This window comes from Nicotiana attenuata, chromosome 1 (assembly GCF_001879085.1).
Source record: "Nicotiana attenuata strain UT chromosome 1, NIATTr2, whole genome shotgun sequence".
Taxonomy (NCBI): domain Eukaryota; kingdom Viridiplantae; phylum Streptophyta; class Magnoliopsida; order Solanales; family Solanaceae; genus Nicotiana; species Nicotiana attenuata.
Window position 1 is genome coordinate 6,303,272 of NC_031989.1, and position 17,755 is coordinate 6,321,026.

The 17,755-nt window shown below is 41.1% G+C and overlaps 1 protein-coding gene across 1 annotated transcript; it reads right to left on the reverse strand.

Moving 5' to 3' along the window:
- On the reverse strand, positions 17,306–17,719 carry LOC109239883 (RNA-directed DNA polymerase homolog; the record flags this gene model as incomplete). Its single annotated transcript, XM_019406479.1, has 1 exon — positions 17,306–17,719. A coding segment is annotated over exon 1 (414 nt), but the record flags the coding sequence as incomplete, so codon positions are not given.

Here is a 17,755-nt window from a genome sequence, read left to right on the forward strand (position 1 = left end):
GGAATGAGAGAGACGATGGGGGAGGGGGGGACCGGGTTCAGACCATTTTATATTAAGTAGACCCCAGCTTCCAGGCCATTAAATCAAGACAACCTCGACGGCCTGGATTAATCTTGCTCTAAGCGGTGTCATTTTGACTCCACATGAAGCGAACCGGGTAAGGGACGGGTGTGGGCCGGTTCTGGGAGTGGATTTGGGCATTTGGGCTAGGCAGAATTAAGAAGAAGTGGCCCAATTTGGGTCTCTTACTAAGACCTTCTTTTTAAATCGTTTTCTTTTATTTCCCCTTTTGTATTCATTTTGTATTTATTTTTTTGATTTCGTAAAAATGCAAAATTAAAATAAAGACCTAATTTATTTCCAAAATTAAGCTAATTAATTCCTAAAAATTGATTAAGTCCTAAACTCATGACAAACTCAACAATTAACAATTAAAATGCAAAAATAGACTATTTTTGTTATTTTCTTTATATTTTGTTTTAAGCGCAATTTAATTACTAATTAATCCTAAAACATGAAATTAAATCCTAAATGCCAATGCCAGGTATTTTTGTATTTTTCATGAATTAAGAAACAATAAACGTGCACAAACAAATGCAAACAATTAAAAAAAATGCCACAACAATCCATAAAATTGAAAATAATGAAAAGAAGTTATTTTGTTTTGAATTTATGGGAGTAATTCATATAGGGCAAAAATCACGTGCTCACAGCTGCCCCTCTTTGCTCAGGAACACGAAGAGTTTCCGTGCAAAGATAAGTGAGCGGAAACGAGCGATTTTTGCCCATTTGAATATTTCTTGTGAAGCATTTTGAAAAGAGTCTGACCGAACCCTGCTTCAAAGGTTGCCTACATATCCTTGGCTAAAAAGGAATCAGGTCAGTGTAGTTCTGGAAGATTTGGTAGCTGGACTACCGGGAGCTATGATTTTACTGCTGTTGCTGCTGCTACTGCTTGCTGACCCCCTTATTACACCGTGTCAAAATAGAAAGAAGCTAGCCTGAGCTATGATCTATGAATTACAAAAATAGTCCTATCTATGTCTTCAAACTTGCTCTTGTGTTGCCTTGAACTTGTATTCTTCCGATGGAATTCTTGCATTGTTGCCTTGCATTGTGATCGAAGATGTTTTGCCATTCCTCTGAGTGATGCTTGACTGCTGAAATTTGAAATATATGTCTCCATTCTCCAGGCGGGCTCCTGATTGCTGACGCTTGAAAAGTATTCCCTTATTCTCCAGGTGGGCTCCTGATGGCTGAACTTGAAACTTATTCCCTTGTTCTCCAGGTGGGCTCCTAACTTCAACAAAACAGACAAACAAAGAAAATTTTCTGCCCCAGTGTGGTGGCTGGGCACATCATGTTATCAAATATTAAAAATTAAAAGATAGAATTTGAATTGTACTTCCCTTATTCTCCAGGTGGGCGCCTGATTGCTGAAACTCGAAAAATATTCCCTTGTTCTCCAGGTGGGCTCCTGATTGCTGAACTTGAAAAGTATTCTCTTGTTCTCCAGGTGGGCTCCTGATTGCTGAACTTGAAAAGTACTCCCTTGTTCTCCAGGTGGGCTCCTAACTGCAACAGAATACACAAACAAAGAAAATTTTCTGCCCCAGTTTGGATTAGGAAGATTTGTGAGTTGTTAGCAAAAGTGTAAACCACTTATACTACTGATGCAATGATGAGAGTGAACTAAAGACTAGACTAGGATGTGCGTCTCCTACGAGTAAAACCAAAACTTTGACTAGCAAATGCGTATGCTAAAATAAAATCGGAATGAACCTAACTAGGAAGTACGTCTCCTAAGGGTGAATTTAAGTGACCAAGTCTAGGAAATGCGTCTCCTAGGGGTGAAAACTTTAGTGACTAAAATTAGGAAGTGCGTCTCCTATGAATGAACTCAATATTTAGGAACTGCGTCTCCTAAAGGTGTAACTTCAATAAACTAGAATAGGAAGTGCGTCCCCTATGGCCGAACTTAAATGACTTAAACTAGGAAGTGCGTCTCCTAGGGGTGAAAACTTTAGTGACATAAAATTAGGAAGTGTGTCTCCTATGAATGAACTATCAATTTAGGAAGTGCGTCTCCTACAGGTGAAACTTCAATGAATCGAACTAGGAAGTGCGTCTCCTATGAATAAACTATCAATTTAGGAAGTGTGTCTCCTACAGGTGAAACTTCAATGAATCGAACTAGGAAGTGCGTCTCTTATGAATGAACTATCAATTTAGGAAGTGCATCTCCTACAGGTGCAAATCGACTTAGGAAGTGCATCTCCTATGGGTAAAATCTCAATGACTCAAACTAGGAAGTGCGTCTCCTATGAATGAACTCTTAATTTAGGAAGTACGTATCCTATGGGTAAAATATCAATGAACCAGACTAGGAAGTGCGTCTCCTACGGGTGAAATTTCAATGACTCAAACTAGGAAGTGAGTCTCCTAGGGGTGAAACTTAATATATGTGTCTCCTACAACAAAATATAACTTGAAAAACTTAGACTAGGAAGTGCATCTCCTAGTGTAAGACCTCAGTTTAGGAAGTGCGTCTCCTACAACAAAAATATAACCTACCCAAACTAGGAAGTGTGTCTCCTAGGGGTGAAACGTCAATGATTCAAACTAGGAAGTGCGTCTCCTAGGGGTGATGTGTGATCCTCTAAATAGCCTTTGCGTAAGCAGAATTGGCGCATTACACCTGAAAATTTCAAGCTTCCCAGCTTTGATATGAACACAGCTTTCATCCCTATTTTAGACAAAGAAAACTTGTTAGTTTAAACATGGTGGTTTGTTTGTGGCCTTGGCTTTGAGTACGATCGCTCCTCCACATGCCATGATAACTTTGATTTCACTCTAAAAGACATTGCTTGCTTATTGATTAACCAATTTCTCTATCACCCTTATCACAGAAAATACCTCTTCTCCGTCAAGCCCCAATACCCTTTATCTGTTGCATTGCTCCTGAACTGACATTTACCAAACCTTTTGTTTCACATGAATCCCAAAACGCGTCAATTGCCACCCACTCAGTGCGTATGCTGTTCTTTCTTGACTTAAACCACTGGCCTTGGCCTTGAGGTCTATTGCTCATTCACTTGCCATATTCCAACAATAACTTTGATTTATGCTTGGAATACCTCGCTTGTCACTGGTTTACCACCCTTTTTGTCAATCTTTTCACAAAAAATACCTTTGATCCGTTCACCCTAGCCCTCATTCTATTGCATCGTCCATGAATTGAGACATACCAAGCCTTCGTATTTTAAACGAATCCCAAAGCATGTTGACTGTTACCAGCTCAGTGCATTTGTTGTTCATTCCTGACTTAACGCTTTGATGTGTTCACCAGATCCCATTTTGTTCAATTGGAAAGCTTGGTGCCAGATTTTGAAGTCATTTCTCACTTGTTATGACCAAACAGACTCAGGAGGAGGAAGTAAACAAGACAAAAGGAACATAGTAGAAGGACAATGGAAAGAGATGATTCCTAACAAGAAAACTACAAAAGAAAGCTATTGGATGTGGATACCGACTCTGATGACCTTGACATGCACCTGCAGCCTATTCTGTTAAGCAAATCTGAAGTTCAGCTCTTGTTGTACCTTTTCGCAGTGAAACTGGGCTTCAATGCTCCGCTTATCCGATCTGATTCACAATCCTTATTCGACTTGTAGTGCCCGAAGGGTTTTCACCATCAAGCCTCTCTCATTTTGGTCTTTCTCTCACCTCACTATCGCCTTATGGTGCCTGTGAAGGTTTTCACCAATAAGACTCTCTCCTTTTTTATCTCTCTCATCTTTCATCGCCTTGCGGTACCCGTGAGGGCATTTATCATCAAGACTCTCTCATTCTTCATTTCCCTTGCTTGGACCGGAGTGTTGCCCCTGATATGGTTCACCTCTACTCGCTTGACTCGACATCTCTCGAAGATTAATCAGAAGGTCTTTCTTTGGACCGTAATGCAGGCTTTTGGACATGGTTAGGAAGAGAGGGTATCAAAGGCTCAAAACAATTCAACATGGGCTCAAAATTACAACTTTCGAAATCAGATTTCTCACAACAACCACAACTTCTGCCCCAGTTTCTTTCTTGGGAACCTTTGGATTTGTATTTGGTGTGACTGAACCTCAGAGAGAGGCTGCCTACGTACCCTTTTGGGATCAAGTCAAACATAGTTCAGGTCAATACTTTGTTGCTATTTTCCTTTCTTCTTTTCTTTCTTTTCATTTCTTTTCTTTTCTCTTTCTTTTCTTTTCTTTTTTTTCTTTTTTTTCTCTTTTCTTTTCTTTTCTTTTTTTCCTCTTCCCTTCTTTCTCTTTTTCATTGTTTTCCTTCTCTTTCTCTCACTTACTTTCCATGCTTGTGTTTACGAATTCTGTCATTGATTCCAAAAGAGGGGTATGAAAGAAAATAAATGAGGCTCAAAGGGGTAACAAAGGATAAAGTGTTTAGATAGCAGAACAAAATGCCTTCGTCATTCCAATCTTCAAAATATGCCAAGCACAGGCAACACAATTAAACATACCAAGGAAAATATTTGTAACATTTTTATTGTACCAAACTTGATAACCATTTCTGCACACTCGCCTTCTACATCTGTTGAATACAAAGCATCATTGGACAACACTCTCACTGAATTATAATAGCTAACTGAACTGGGCATTGAATTAAAGTAGTATTAATAGCAATTACCTGATTAACCTAACTAAACGAGACTGAGCTAATTAGTAACAACTATAAGGAACAGATTAAAACTAACCAGTTTCAGTTAACTAGGGTTAAACTTATCAACTACACCTCAATCAGAGCTTAAACAGAACTTAATCTAACCAATGTGATTGACAATAGAAAAACCTAAATGCATTAAGAGCTAACACAACAATGAACCGATCAATTAACATCAAACAGAGCCTAATTGAAACCAATTATGAAGACCAAACGAACAAAAAATAAAAAATACAAAGCGGTCGTTAAACCTGGAACCCTATTATTGAAATCTACAAACCAATTACTAAGAACAAACTAGCTATATGGTGAAGAACAATCAGAACCTAAATTGAACTTTTAAATCACCACAAAACTAACAACAGAATTCCAAATGAAAACAAACAATAACAGTAAATAAAAAAAAAAAGAAACTGAAAGCAGGGAAGAAAAGAAAAAACACGGGACTCACTGGATTAAATCTTCAACTGAATGTACCTCGAATTTGACTTTCAGACATGTAACTTAAAACCAATCGAGCACTTGAATCCCCAAAACAAGTTGAGCTTCTAACACCCTAGATCCGAAATTTGCCCAGTTCTACTTAGATTCGAGAGGTTCTGGTTTAGGATTCGGAATGAGGGAGCCCAGGAGACTATAGGATGTAATTTTGGTCAACTTTGGAAGCGGTAAGGTTTTGGGCCGGATCTTCAAATGAATATTCGAAGAGGTAGGCATTGATTCGAGGGGAACTGAAGGCATGGTTGGAAAGAGGGGAACGAGGAGAGTTAGGGGTGTAAATTTGGTGGTGGTTTGTGGTGGCGCCGCCACCGGAGCCGATGTGGAATTGGTGGTGGCTGCTACGGTTTCTGGTTCGTCTCTGATGAGCCAAGGGAATGAGAGAGACGATAGAAGTGGGGAGGGAGCCGCAGATNNGGGGGGGGGGGACGAACCGGGTTCGGACCATTTTATATTAAGTAGACCCCAGCTTCCAGGCCGTTAGATCAAGACAACCTCGACGGCCTGGATTAATCTTGCTCTAAACGGTGGTGTCGTTTTGACTCCACATGAAGCGGACCGGGTAAGAGACGGGTGTGGACTATTTGATTAAGTCCTAAACTCATGACAAACTCAACAATTAATAATTAAAAATGCAAAAATGGACTATTTTTGTTATTTTCTTTATATTTTGTTTTAAACGCAATTTAATTACTAATTAATCCTAAAACATGAAATTAAATCCTAAATTCCAATGCCGAGTATTTTTTTATTTTTCATGAATTAAGCAACAATAAACGTGCACAAACAAATGCAAACAATTAACAAAAAATGCCACAACAATCCATAAAATTGCAAATAATGAAAAGAAGTTATTTTGTTTTGAATTTATGGGAGTAATTCATATGGGGCAAAAATCACGTGCTCACACGGGCTACCAAGAATTCCAAGATATTGTCATATCTGCACTATGTGCAGGAATTGAGAAAGAGGTTCACGAAGGTAGAATTCCAACATGTGCCCAGAATTCAGAAGGAGTTTGCCAATGCATTGGCCACCTTGTCATCCATGATACAACATCCGGACAAGAACTTCATTGATCCCATCCCAGTAAAAGTCCATAATCAACCGGCTTATTATGCTCATGTTGAAGAAGAAACAGATGGAAAAGCTTGGTTCCATGACATCAAGGAATATTTGTTGAAGGGAGAATATCGTGAGCATGCAAATCACACTCAGAAACGCACACTCCGGAGACTGTCCAATCACTTCTTCCACACCAGAGGAAATTTGTACAGGAGAACTCCCGGTTTAGGATTGCTAAGATGTGTCGACGCAAAAGAAGCTTCTAAGCTACTTGAGGAGATACATGTTGGGACCTGCGGACCGCATATGAATGGCTTTGTCTTGGCCAAAATGATACTTAGGGCAGGTTACTTTTGGATGACCAAGGAGACATACTGTGTCCAGTATGTCCGCATATGCTACCAATTTCAAGTGCATGCCGATATGATAAAAGTGCCACCAAATGAACTCAATGCAACAAGCTCACCGTGGCCATTTGCCGCCTGGGGAATGGATGTCATCGATCCGATTGAGCCCACTGCTTCAAACGGACACAGGTTTATTTTGGTATCCATAGATTACTTCACAAAATGGGTAGAGGTTGCATCTTACAAAGCTGTAGCCAAGAAACTCGTCGCAGATTTTGTCAAAGACCGTATTGTTTGCCGATTCAGAGTTCCCGAGTCCATTGTCACTGATAATGCCGCCAACCTCAACAGCGATCCGACGAATGCTATGTGCGAAACTTTCAAAATCAAGCACAAGAATTCCACAGCCTATTGACCTCAGATGAATGGAGCTGTGGAAGCCGCCAACAAAAACATCAAAAAGATATTGAGGAAGATGGTAGAAAACCACAAACAATGGTATGAGAAGCTACCTTTTGCTCTGTTGGGATACCGCACCACGGTTCGCCCATCAACCAGGGCAACTCCCTACATGCTGGTTTACGGTACCGAAGCTGTGATCCCGCCCGAGGTAGAAATTCCTTCAAGAATCATACAGGAAGCTGAACTCAGCGATGCAGAGTGGATAAGGAGTCACTATGAACAATTGGCCCTTATCGATGGGAAGAGGATAAACGCAGTGTGTCACGGTCAACTTTATCAGAACAGAATGTCCAGAGATTTTAACAAAAGGGTCAAACCTAGAAAATTTGCACCAGGACAGTTGGTGTTGAACAAGATCTTCCCACATCAAGATGATGCTAAAGGGAAATTCTCTCCCAACTGGCAAGGTTCGTACATGGTTCACAGGGTGCTGACAGGAGGTGCACTCATACTTTGAGAAATGGATGGAGAAATTTGGCCAAAACTAATCAGTTCAGACGCAATCAAGAGATATTATGCTTAGACTATTTACATTTCCTCATTTGATGTAATTGAACTACGCTTGACATGATTCCCGTTTAAGACGGGATACGTAGGCAGCCTTATGGGTTCGGTCATATCATAACAAAATTTTCATTTCCTCCCCAAGATCGGAAACTGGGGAAAAATATTGAGGAGGACCCTCAAAATTTTGGAATAAGTCCAGCCAATGCCAACATATGTCAGACAGTCAGAAATTGATTAAGAAACAGGGGCAGAATTGTAAGAAGGATTCTCAAAATTCCGAAGGAGGTTCAACAAGGCTCATTGCTCGCAAGCGGCCGAAGGATCATCTACCAAACTGGGGCAGAATTTTGAGGAGGACCCTCAAAATTCTAATATAAGAAGTTGCGGTGTCACTGAAATGTGTTACAGTTACTAGTTCATCTAAAGTTACTTGATATTTCAATATGTTTTTAAGTGACTCTATTTTTATCAATAATTGCATATTTTCGAAAACTCTATTTTTGTAACAGTGAGGTTACCCAAGAAACTCAAAAGGCCGCCAGAACGGAGCAAAGCAAGGCTAGTGGATAGAAGCACGAACCAACCTCCCCCTCACAAAACTTACAATTTTTCTTTGAACGCAGGTACATTTGACGTAGCAATAGCATCCGCAAATATATACACGTAACAAGATCACTATCAATCAGGCCATCAGACATAGAATATATCTCCAGCTAAGACATATGCTACTCTTATTTGCTACTCGCTCTTTGATGGGACTAAGCCCTGTTCCGCATACCTGCATGAGGCTAATCCTTGCCTCCGTATCTTGCATGAGGCTAATCCTTGCCTCCCCATTTGCATGAGGCTAATTGCTGCCTCCCTAATTACATGAGGCTAATCATTGCCTCCCCATATCTTGCATGAGGCTAATCCCTGCCTCCCTATTTGCATGAGGCTAATCCCTGCCTCCCTAATCTCATGAGGCTAATCCTTGCCTCCCTATCCTGCATGAGGCTAATCCTTGCCTCCCCATCTATTGCATGAGGCTAATCCCTGCCTCTCTAATCGTGTGAGGCTAATCCTTGCCTCCACATTTGCATGAGGCTAATCCTTGCCTCACCATTTGCATGAGGCTAATCCTTGCCTCACCATTTGCATGAGGCTAATCCTTGCCTCCATACTTGCATGAGGCTAACCCTTGCCTTCCTACCTGCGTGAGGCTAATCCATGCCTCCTTATCTGCTTGAGGCTAATCCTTGCCTCCACATTTGCATGAGGCTAATCACTGCCTCCCTATCTGCATGGGACTATTTATATTTTTAAATACCAAATAATCATTTTTGAATTATTCTCATGCAATAGAATCACTTTTTATAATTAATAATAATGTTACAAACTATTTTTGACTAATTTAATTCGGGTATTTAACAAATAGCCTATTTCTATTTCAATTTTAGCCTTAATTAAACCAGCCCAAACCCTTAATTAAACTAGCCCATACCCCAAGCCCAATTCCAAATACTACCTGACCCACTACTGATTAAATCCTAACCGTTGATCAATTTTGATTAACGACGCGAATTCGTTCTTTCCTAATTTAACCTAAACCTATACCCCCAAACCCCTCATTCACTCTTCACGCACCCGCCGTCACCCCTCTCCTTCTCTCTCAAATTCCCTCTGCCTAAACCCTAAATCCCCTTCACCGGTTGCTTGCTCGCCGGTAATAATGGTGGCTCACCACCACCCCTAGCCCTAATGGCTCCCCCATGACCGGATTATTGTTGTCTTGAGGTCCTCAAGAGACCAGTGGCTGTTCACTCACCACCCATGGCCTGTTCTTGCCGGTCTCAGACCACCATGGCCCGATTGAGTAAGATCTTCATATTTCTAGGCTAAACCTATGGGTTTCTAAGTCGGTCTCTATTTCTGGGTTATTTTCTAGGAAACCCTAATCTCTTCCCCTGTACCTCTTAGATCTATAACAGATCTAAGGTTTTTCTGAGCTATTTTCGTTGTTTTAGTAAAAAACCTTTCAATTTCTCAAAGCGTCGCTTTATTTCCCACTAGGGTTTCTGGAACTTTTTTTTTTTTAAAAACATATTTCTGGTCCTTTTAATGTTGTTCTCTGATTCTCATATGTTTGAACGACTTTTTGTTAAAATTGCTTTTTAATCCTAATTTGTTATGTTAAAACTCCAGTTTTAACCCTATGTTATAATCCTAAGTTCATTCTTGTTTGTCGATTCTGCTATTTGTGTGTTCGAAGCCCATTTCAATTAGTGATTTCTACCCCAATAATGTCTTACTAGGGTTTCTGATCTGTCTCTTTCTGACTATACCCAGTACTTGTTATTCATGGAAGTTTATAATGTTTCCCTTAGTATTAGTACTATTTTCCAATTCTTTAAATCCCTAATTTTCTGGGATGATACTCTTTACTGATTTTCGACTACTTTTCCTGTTTCATAACCATTCAAATATTTTCTTACCTTGTTATGTGATTGACTGCATTATTGCTCGATTCTTACTGTTATTTCCTTAATTAGAACTCTATGTATCTACCCCTAATTGCTTATTCTGTACATAGGTCTTTTGAACTTTTTCTTTATTTGGTACCCGTTCTTTACCGTTTGAAATGACTCTCTTAATTAAGGAAAGACTTGTTCTAATTTCACTTTAATTGATTCCAAGTTCTCCAATTATTGTACAATTTGATTCTTACCTTATTTACCTAGCTTTCAAACTACTATATATATGCTTTCTTCTACTCTCATTAGACACGAACATCAGTTCACAACTCCCTCACACACTTAAAGCTCTTCCGCTCTCTTTTTTGTTACTTGATACTATTACTAAATTAGCCGGCTACAAACCAAGGCTAATTATTGCACCCTATTGCTCTTCACTTTGTGTCTATTCCCCTTTACCGGTATGTTCTGATTTCAATTCAAGTCCTAAACACAATGTGTTTTCTTGTTGTTTACTAGTTACTAGTCTATTCCTGTCTATTATCTGACCTTTCAATATGCAACTAGCCTGTTTGGATCACTGTTAGTTCTGGCCTAATTCAAACATGTGATCAGCATTATGTGAGCTTGTCCATTCCTTGTAGTATGTATTGGCTTTACTCTATTAGTATATGTTTTAATGGTTATGTGTTAGTTGGTTTCTGGTTTGCACATGTTTTTGCAAAACTGGTTTGTTACCCTAAGTTATTCTGGTGCTATGCCCAATCATGTTTAGTACTTCTATGTCCTCACTGTTGCTATGAAATCCTATACTATGTCTTCTCCCAATCCCATTAACCCCCATAAGCACTTCTGATTCTATAACTATGTTCTAATTAGCACCTCTGATATCCATGCCTTGCTGCTTGCGCTATTAGCTACTCCTTGATTACGAAAGACTTCTGTTTATTATATGTTCATTATGTGTCCCCAAATCCCAATTCCCTTGTTTGAATCCTGTGGTTAGGACTCTGTTTTCTCTATAATTGATATAATTGATCTATTGTTTGTTTGATTACACAATTCTTGTCAAAAAATTGTTTCACTGCTAAACAACTCTCCTATTTTATAAAACTACCTCAATTGAGTCCTTTTCGATACTATTTTTCCTATCAAACCTTTTCAAAACTATGTCAAGAACTCTCACTCCACTCTTAAGTCCCTAGGTTCTGCCCCTCCAGTGTGTGACTGCCTTGGGATGCCTGTGAGATCCCTCTGAACTTTGATGCACTTGGCTGGCCCTTCCACACTGCACTTACTATGTTCTGGTTATGAAATCAGGTTGTGAGCACTGCCCGGGATCCTTGAGGTCCTTAGGGAACTCTCACACACCTAGACATGAGATTGTCTATGGAACTTTGGCATTTGAGGCTATTGGAGGCTTGGAAGTCATTTGGGCCTGCTGCAGGCTCCCTATAGATTAATTTTTGTTTATTTATGTAATTTATATTCAGTTCATTGGTCTGCAATAATTATTGTAAACAAACAGCGGGGTGTTTAGTGAAAAGGGAGGCTAGTATATATATTATGGGTAAAACTGGGTAGACACCATGCCTATAGGGTCTATGTTGATTCAAACGTGTTTGTTAGATAACATGCCTATAAGATTTGTTTTAAAATGAGTCTTTTTGCTTTACTTCCACACAATTAGAATCCATGCCTATAGGATCTAAATCCGTTTCTAATAACTAGATACCATGCCTATAGGGTTGTGTTAATTCAAATGTATCTGCTATGTTTACTTTACTTCCACAATATTAGAAATCATGCCTATTGGATCTAAATGGCTTTGATAGAGATCATGCCTATAGGAATTAAAATCAGCTCTAATAGAAATCACGCCTATAGAACTTATTCCAATTTAGTTAAATAAATTAGTTTAATTCATGTTTGTTCATTCTGAATTGGTTCAATTAATCTGTTCGCTTCTTTAAGTAAGTTTATAAATACTGCCTTAGATTAGTACTACTAGAAAGCATGCCTATAGGATCTCAAGTTATCCCTTTAAAATTGATCACTGTTTTAGTGTGTTCTTAATCAATGTAGATATCATGCTATTAGGACATCAATGTTATACTCTTAGGCAAGCCTGTAGGGAGATTAAAATCTTGCAGCTATAAAACTGCGCTTTGAGACTGCTCACATTTGATAGGTCTAAAATCAGTAGGATTCGGTTCTTTCACACTTTAGTGTCAACTCAGTATTGTATAATCTTTGCTCACCTAAGATATCATGTTCTGGGATATTCTCTTAGAATACCTGAAATAATTTTTTGAGACGTGCATTTATTTGTCTTGCTTAGGGAGTTAAAGTGTGAGCCTTTATTTGTTCCTCCTTAATTGCAGTCCTATTTGTTTTTGATTGACGCTAGATTTTTCTCCTTTAAATACCTTAGGATGGTCTAGAGCTATGTTAAACTAGAGGTCCTAAATACCTCCGGGACCACAAGGAAGGGACGGGTAGTGCACCCATAGGACATCTATCAAGGTTATTAGGACGCTTTAGGCTATGAACAGGGGGAGGGAATTGGGTAGAAAGGATATGATGACTACGCGCTAATGTCACGTGTAGCTCCTCATTGAGGAGTGATTACCGGGCATTGTGTAACGACCCGACCGGTCATTTTTAGAATTTACGCCTCGATCCCCTATTAACTTCTTTCCCCAAGTTTATTTCTGCTATTTTGAATTGCCGGGATGGTCGGTTTTGAATTTCAGAGGGTTTTGGGACACTTAGTCCCTAAATGAGAGCTTAAGTGTTGGAAAGTTTACCGTAGTCGGAACATGTGAAGACGGCCTCAGAATGAAAATTTGATGATTCCGTTAGCTCCGTTGGGTGATTTCGGGTTTAGGGGCAGGGTCGGATTGTGTTTTGGAGGTCCGTAGCTAATTTAGGCTTGAAATGCCGGACGTTTGATTTTTGAAGTTTCCGGTTCAATAGTGAGATTTTGATATAGGGGTCGGAATGGAATTCCGAGAGTTGCAGTAGCTTCGTGGTACCATTTGGGATGTGTGCTAAATTTCAGGTTATTCGGATGTGGTTTGGTTGAGTTTTTGATCAAAAGCGGAATTCGGAAGATTTTAGAAACTTAGGCTTGAATCCGAGGTGTTTTGGTTTATTGGACATTGTTTGAAGTGTTTTGATGACTGGAACAAATTTGAATAAGGTATTAGGATATGTTTGTGCTTTTGGTTGAGGTCTCGGGGTCCTCGGGGTAATTTCGGATGGTTAACGAGAAGTTTGGATTGTTGTTCCGCAGGTGCGGCACTGCACGTGCGGGGGATCTATCGCAGAAGCGAAAAAGGGTCAAGTGAGTAGAGACCGCAGAAGCGGTAAGTTGACCGCATCTGCGATGTCGTAGATGCGGAAGTTTGGTCGTAGATGCGATTTAGGCTGGATAACTTAATTCCTCATAAGTGGAGCATTTAACCGCAAATGCGGTACCGCAGAAGCGGGTATTGTGTCGCAAATGCGAAAAGGTCTAGGCAGGGCATATAAGTTATTTCATTTCGCTAATTTGAGCTATTTCACCATTTTTGACTTCGGCTTGGGAGCTTTTCGGACGATTTGGAGGAGGGATTTCAAGGGAACTTCATTGAGGTAAGTATTTTGGACCTAAAACTCGTTTCTATGCTATTATCTCATGGATTAGAGCTAGAATTTGTGGGAATTAAGGGTGAAAATTGGGGAAAGCTAGGGTTTAGGATTTGAGACTTATGATTGAGGTTTTGACGGGCCATATGAGGTCCGATTTCAGTGTTCTTGGTATGTATGAACTCGTGAGAGTGTGAGGATTCCGTAAATATAAATTTCACTCGATGCCGAGATGTGGGCCCGAGGGGCTTTTTGGTCATTTTACCTAATTTCGCGTATTAGCTTAGAATTTAATTGTAGAATCAGTTACTTGAAGTGTTACTTACATTAGGAAATTTAATTGAATAGATTATGGCCATTTGGAGTTGAATACTCGAGGTAAGAACGTGGTTTCGAGTTGACATTTGAGCTGGTTTGAGGTAAGTGGCTTGTCTAACCTTGTGTGGGGGACATTTTCCCCTTAGGATTGATATTGTGATAATTGAAATGCCTTGTACGTGAGGTGACAAGCGCGTACTTCTGCTAATTGTTGGAAATCCGGTTTTATTTCATTACAAATAGCCTTGAATTGTGTTCTTCTTTCTTGCTTACACTACTTGGAAATTTAGCCTGCTGTTAGTCTAGAGAAGCATGTCTACTTGACTAAATTGTTCTATTTGACTTAACTGCCTTATTTGTATTATGTGAAGCATGCTAGGTTAGAATTATCTCGGCAACCAGCTGATATTTCTAGCCTAAGACCTCCCGGGACCTACTCGAAACTCACCCGAGCCCTCGGGGCTCCAAGCTGAACATACATATAAACTCAAAATCATCCTACGGACTCATCCGTACGATCAAATCGCCAAAACAACATCATTATCGTTGAATCAAACCCCAAAATCATCATTTTGCATTCTAACTTCATAAACTTCAAACTTTAGATATTTAGGTCCGAAACACGTCAAATGACGTCCGATTTCGACCAAACTTTACAGAAAGCGCTTAACACATATTTAAGACTTGTTCCGGGCGTCAGATCCAAAGTACGAGCCCGATACCATAGTCTTTTAATCAATTTTAATTTCCATTTTCCTTAATAATTCCATAAAACAATTTCACAGAAAAATTCTTTTCCTCGAGTTCTAGACCTCGGATTTCGACTCCGGGCAAATCACGGGTCCAGGTCCGGGTCCGTTTACCAAAAATGTTGACCGAAGTCAACTTTAATCATTTTAAAGCCACATTTTTAAATTTTTTCACAGAATTTAACATATAATCTTTCCGGCTACGCGCTCGGACTGCGCACGCAAATCGAGGCAACTAAAGGTGATGTTTTCAAGGCCTCGGAAGCACGTAAAAAGAGAGAAATCCGGTGATGACCCTTTGGGTCGTCACATTCTCCACCTCTAAAACAACCGTTCATCCTCGAACGGACAAAAGAAAGAAGTACCTAGTCGTGAAATAGATGAGGATAACGGCTCCGCATATCAGACTCGGACTCCCAGGTCGATGCCTCAGGAGGCTGACCTCTCCACTGGACACGCACTGAAGGAAAACTCTTCGACCTCAACTATCGAACCTGCCGGTCTAGAATAGCTACCTGCTCCTCCTCGTAAGACAGATCCTTGTCCAACTGGACAGTGCTGAAATCTAACACGTGGGCTGGATCGCCGTGATACCTCCGAAGCATGGACACATGAAACACTGGATGCACGGCTAACAAGCTGGGCGGCAAGGCAAGTCTGTAAGCCACCTCTCCCACACGATCGAGAATCTCAAATAGACCAATGAACCTAGGGCTAAGCTTGCCTTCTTCCCAAATCTCATCACGCCCTTCATAGGCGACACTCGGAGCAAGACCCGCTCACCAACCATGAAAGCTACATCTCGAACCTTACGATCCGCATAACTCTTTTGCCGCGACTGAGCCGAACGAAGCCTGTCCTGAATGATCTTGACCTTATCCAAGGCCTCCTGAACTAAATCTGTACCCAATAACCGAGCCTCTCCCGGCTCAAACCATCCGACTGGAGACCGACATCGCCTACCATACAACGCCTCATATGGAGCCATCTGAATGCTGGACTGGTAGCTGTTGTTGTAGGCGAACTCTGCTAAGGGCAAAAACTGGTCCCACGAGCCTCCAAAATCAATGACATAGGCTCGGAGCATATCCTCCAATATCTGAATAGTCCTCTCGGACTGGCCGTCCGTCTGAGGGTCTAACGTTGTGCTCAACTGAACCTGGGTCCGAAATGATAGATGCTAGCACCCCATGAAGGCGAACAATCTCTCAGATGTAGATCTCAGCTAACCTCTCCGATGAATAAGTGGCTGCAACAGGAATAAAATGCGCTGACTTGGTCAGCCTATCAACAATGACCCAAATAGCATCAAACTTCTTCCGAGTCATCGGAAGTCCAGTAACGAAATCCATGGTAATCCTCTCCCACTTCCACTCGGGAAGCTCAATCCTCTAAAACAAACCACCAGGCCTCTGATGCTCATACTTAACCTGCTGACAGTTCAAACATCGAGCCACATATGCAACAATATCTTTCTTCATTCTACGCCACCAATAATGCTGTCGCAAGTCCTGGTACATCTTCGTGGCGCCCGGGTGAATAGAATACCGAGAACTATGGGCCTCCGCTAATATCAACTCTCGAATCCCATCGACATTGGGCACACACACTCGCCCCTGCAACCTCAAAACACCATCATCATCTAAGGTCACCTTCGTGGCACCTCCACACTGCACCGTGTCTCTCAGGACACACAAATGGGGATTATCAAACTGCCGATCACGGATACGCTCCAACAATGAAGAACGAGCGACCGTGCAAGCTAACACTCTGCTAGGCTCAGAAATGTCCAACCTCACAAACCGATTGGCCAAGGCCTGAATATGCAAAGAAAGTGGTCTCTGGCTGACCGGAACATAAGCAAGACTACCCATGCTGGCGGACTTCCTACTCAATACATCGGCCACCACATTGGCTCTCCCCGGGTGGTACAAAATAGTAACATCATAATCCTTCAATAGCTCCAACCACCTCCGTTGCCTCAAGTTCAACTCCTTCTGCTTGAACAAGTATTGCAGACTCTTGTGATCAGTGTACACCTCACACGTCACACCATATAAGTAATGCCTCCAAATCTTCAAAGCATGAACAATGGCTGCCAACTCTAGATCATGGACCGGATAATTCTTCTCGTGGATCTTCAATTGCCTCGAAGCATAAGCAATGACTCTGCATCCTGCATCAATACCGCACCAAGCCCAATACGAGAAGCATCACAATAAACTGTATAGGGTCCTAAGCCTATGGGCAAACCCAATATCGGTGTCGTATTCAGAGCTATCTTGAGCTTCTAAAAGCTCGGCTCACACTCGTCTGACCATCTGAACTGGGCACCCTTCTGGGTCAGTCTGGTCATCAGGGCTGCTATGGATGAAAATCCCTCAACGAACCGACGGTAATAACCTGCTAACCCCAAGAAACTCCGAATCTCAGTAGCTGAAGTTGGTCGAGGCCAGTTCTTGACTGCCTCAATCTTCTTCGGGTCCACCTGAATACCCTCTGCTGATACAACATGACCCAGAAATGCAACCGAACTCAACCAGAACTCGCACTTCGAGAACTTAGCATACAACTGACTATCCTTCAGAGTCTGAAGAACCACTCTGAGGTGCTGCTCGTGCTCCTCCTGGCTGCGGGAGTACACCAGAATATCATCAATAAAGACTATCACGAACAAGTCCAAGTAAGGTCTGAACACTCGGTTCATCAACTCCATAAATGATGTTGGGGCATTGGTCAACCCAAACGACATGACCAGGAACTCATAATGCCCGTACCGAGTGCGGAATGCTGTCTTAGGGACATCGGATGCCCTAATCCTCAACTGATGGTAGCCAGATCTCATGTCTATCTTTGAAAACACCTTCACACCCTGAAGCTGGTCAAACAAATCATCAATCCTCGGCAGTGGATACTTGTTCTTAATCGTCACTTTGTTCAATTGCCGGTAATCAATGCACATCCTCATCGATCCATCCTTTTTCTTCACAAATAACAC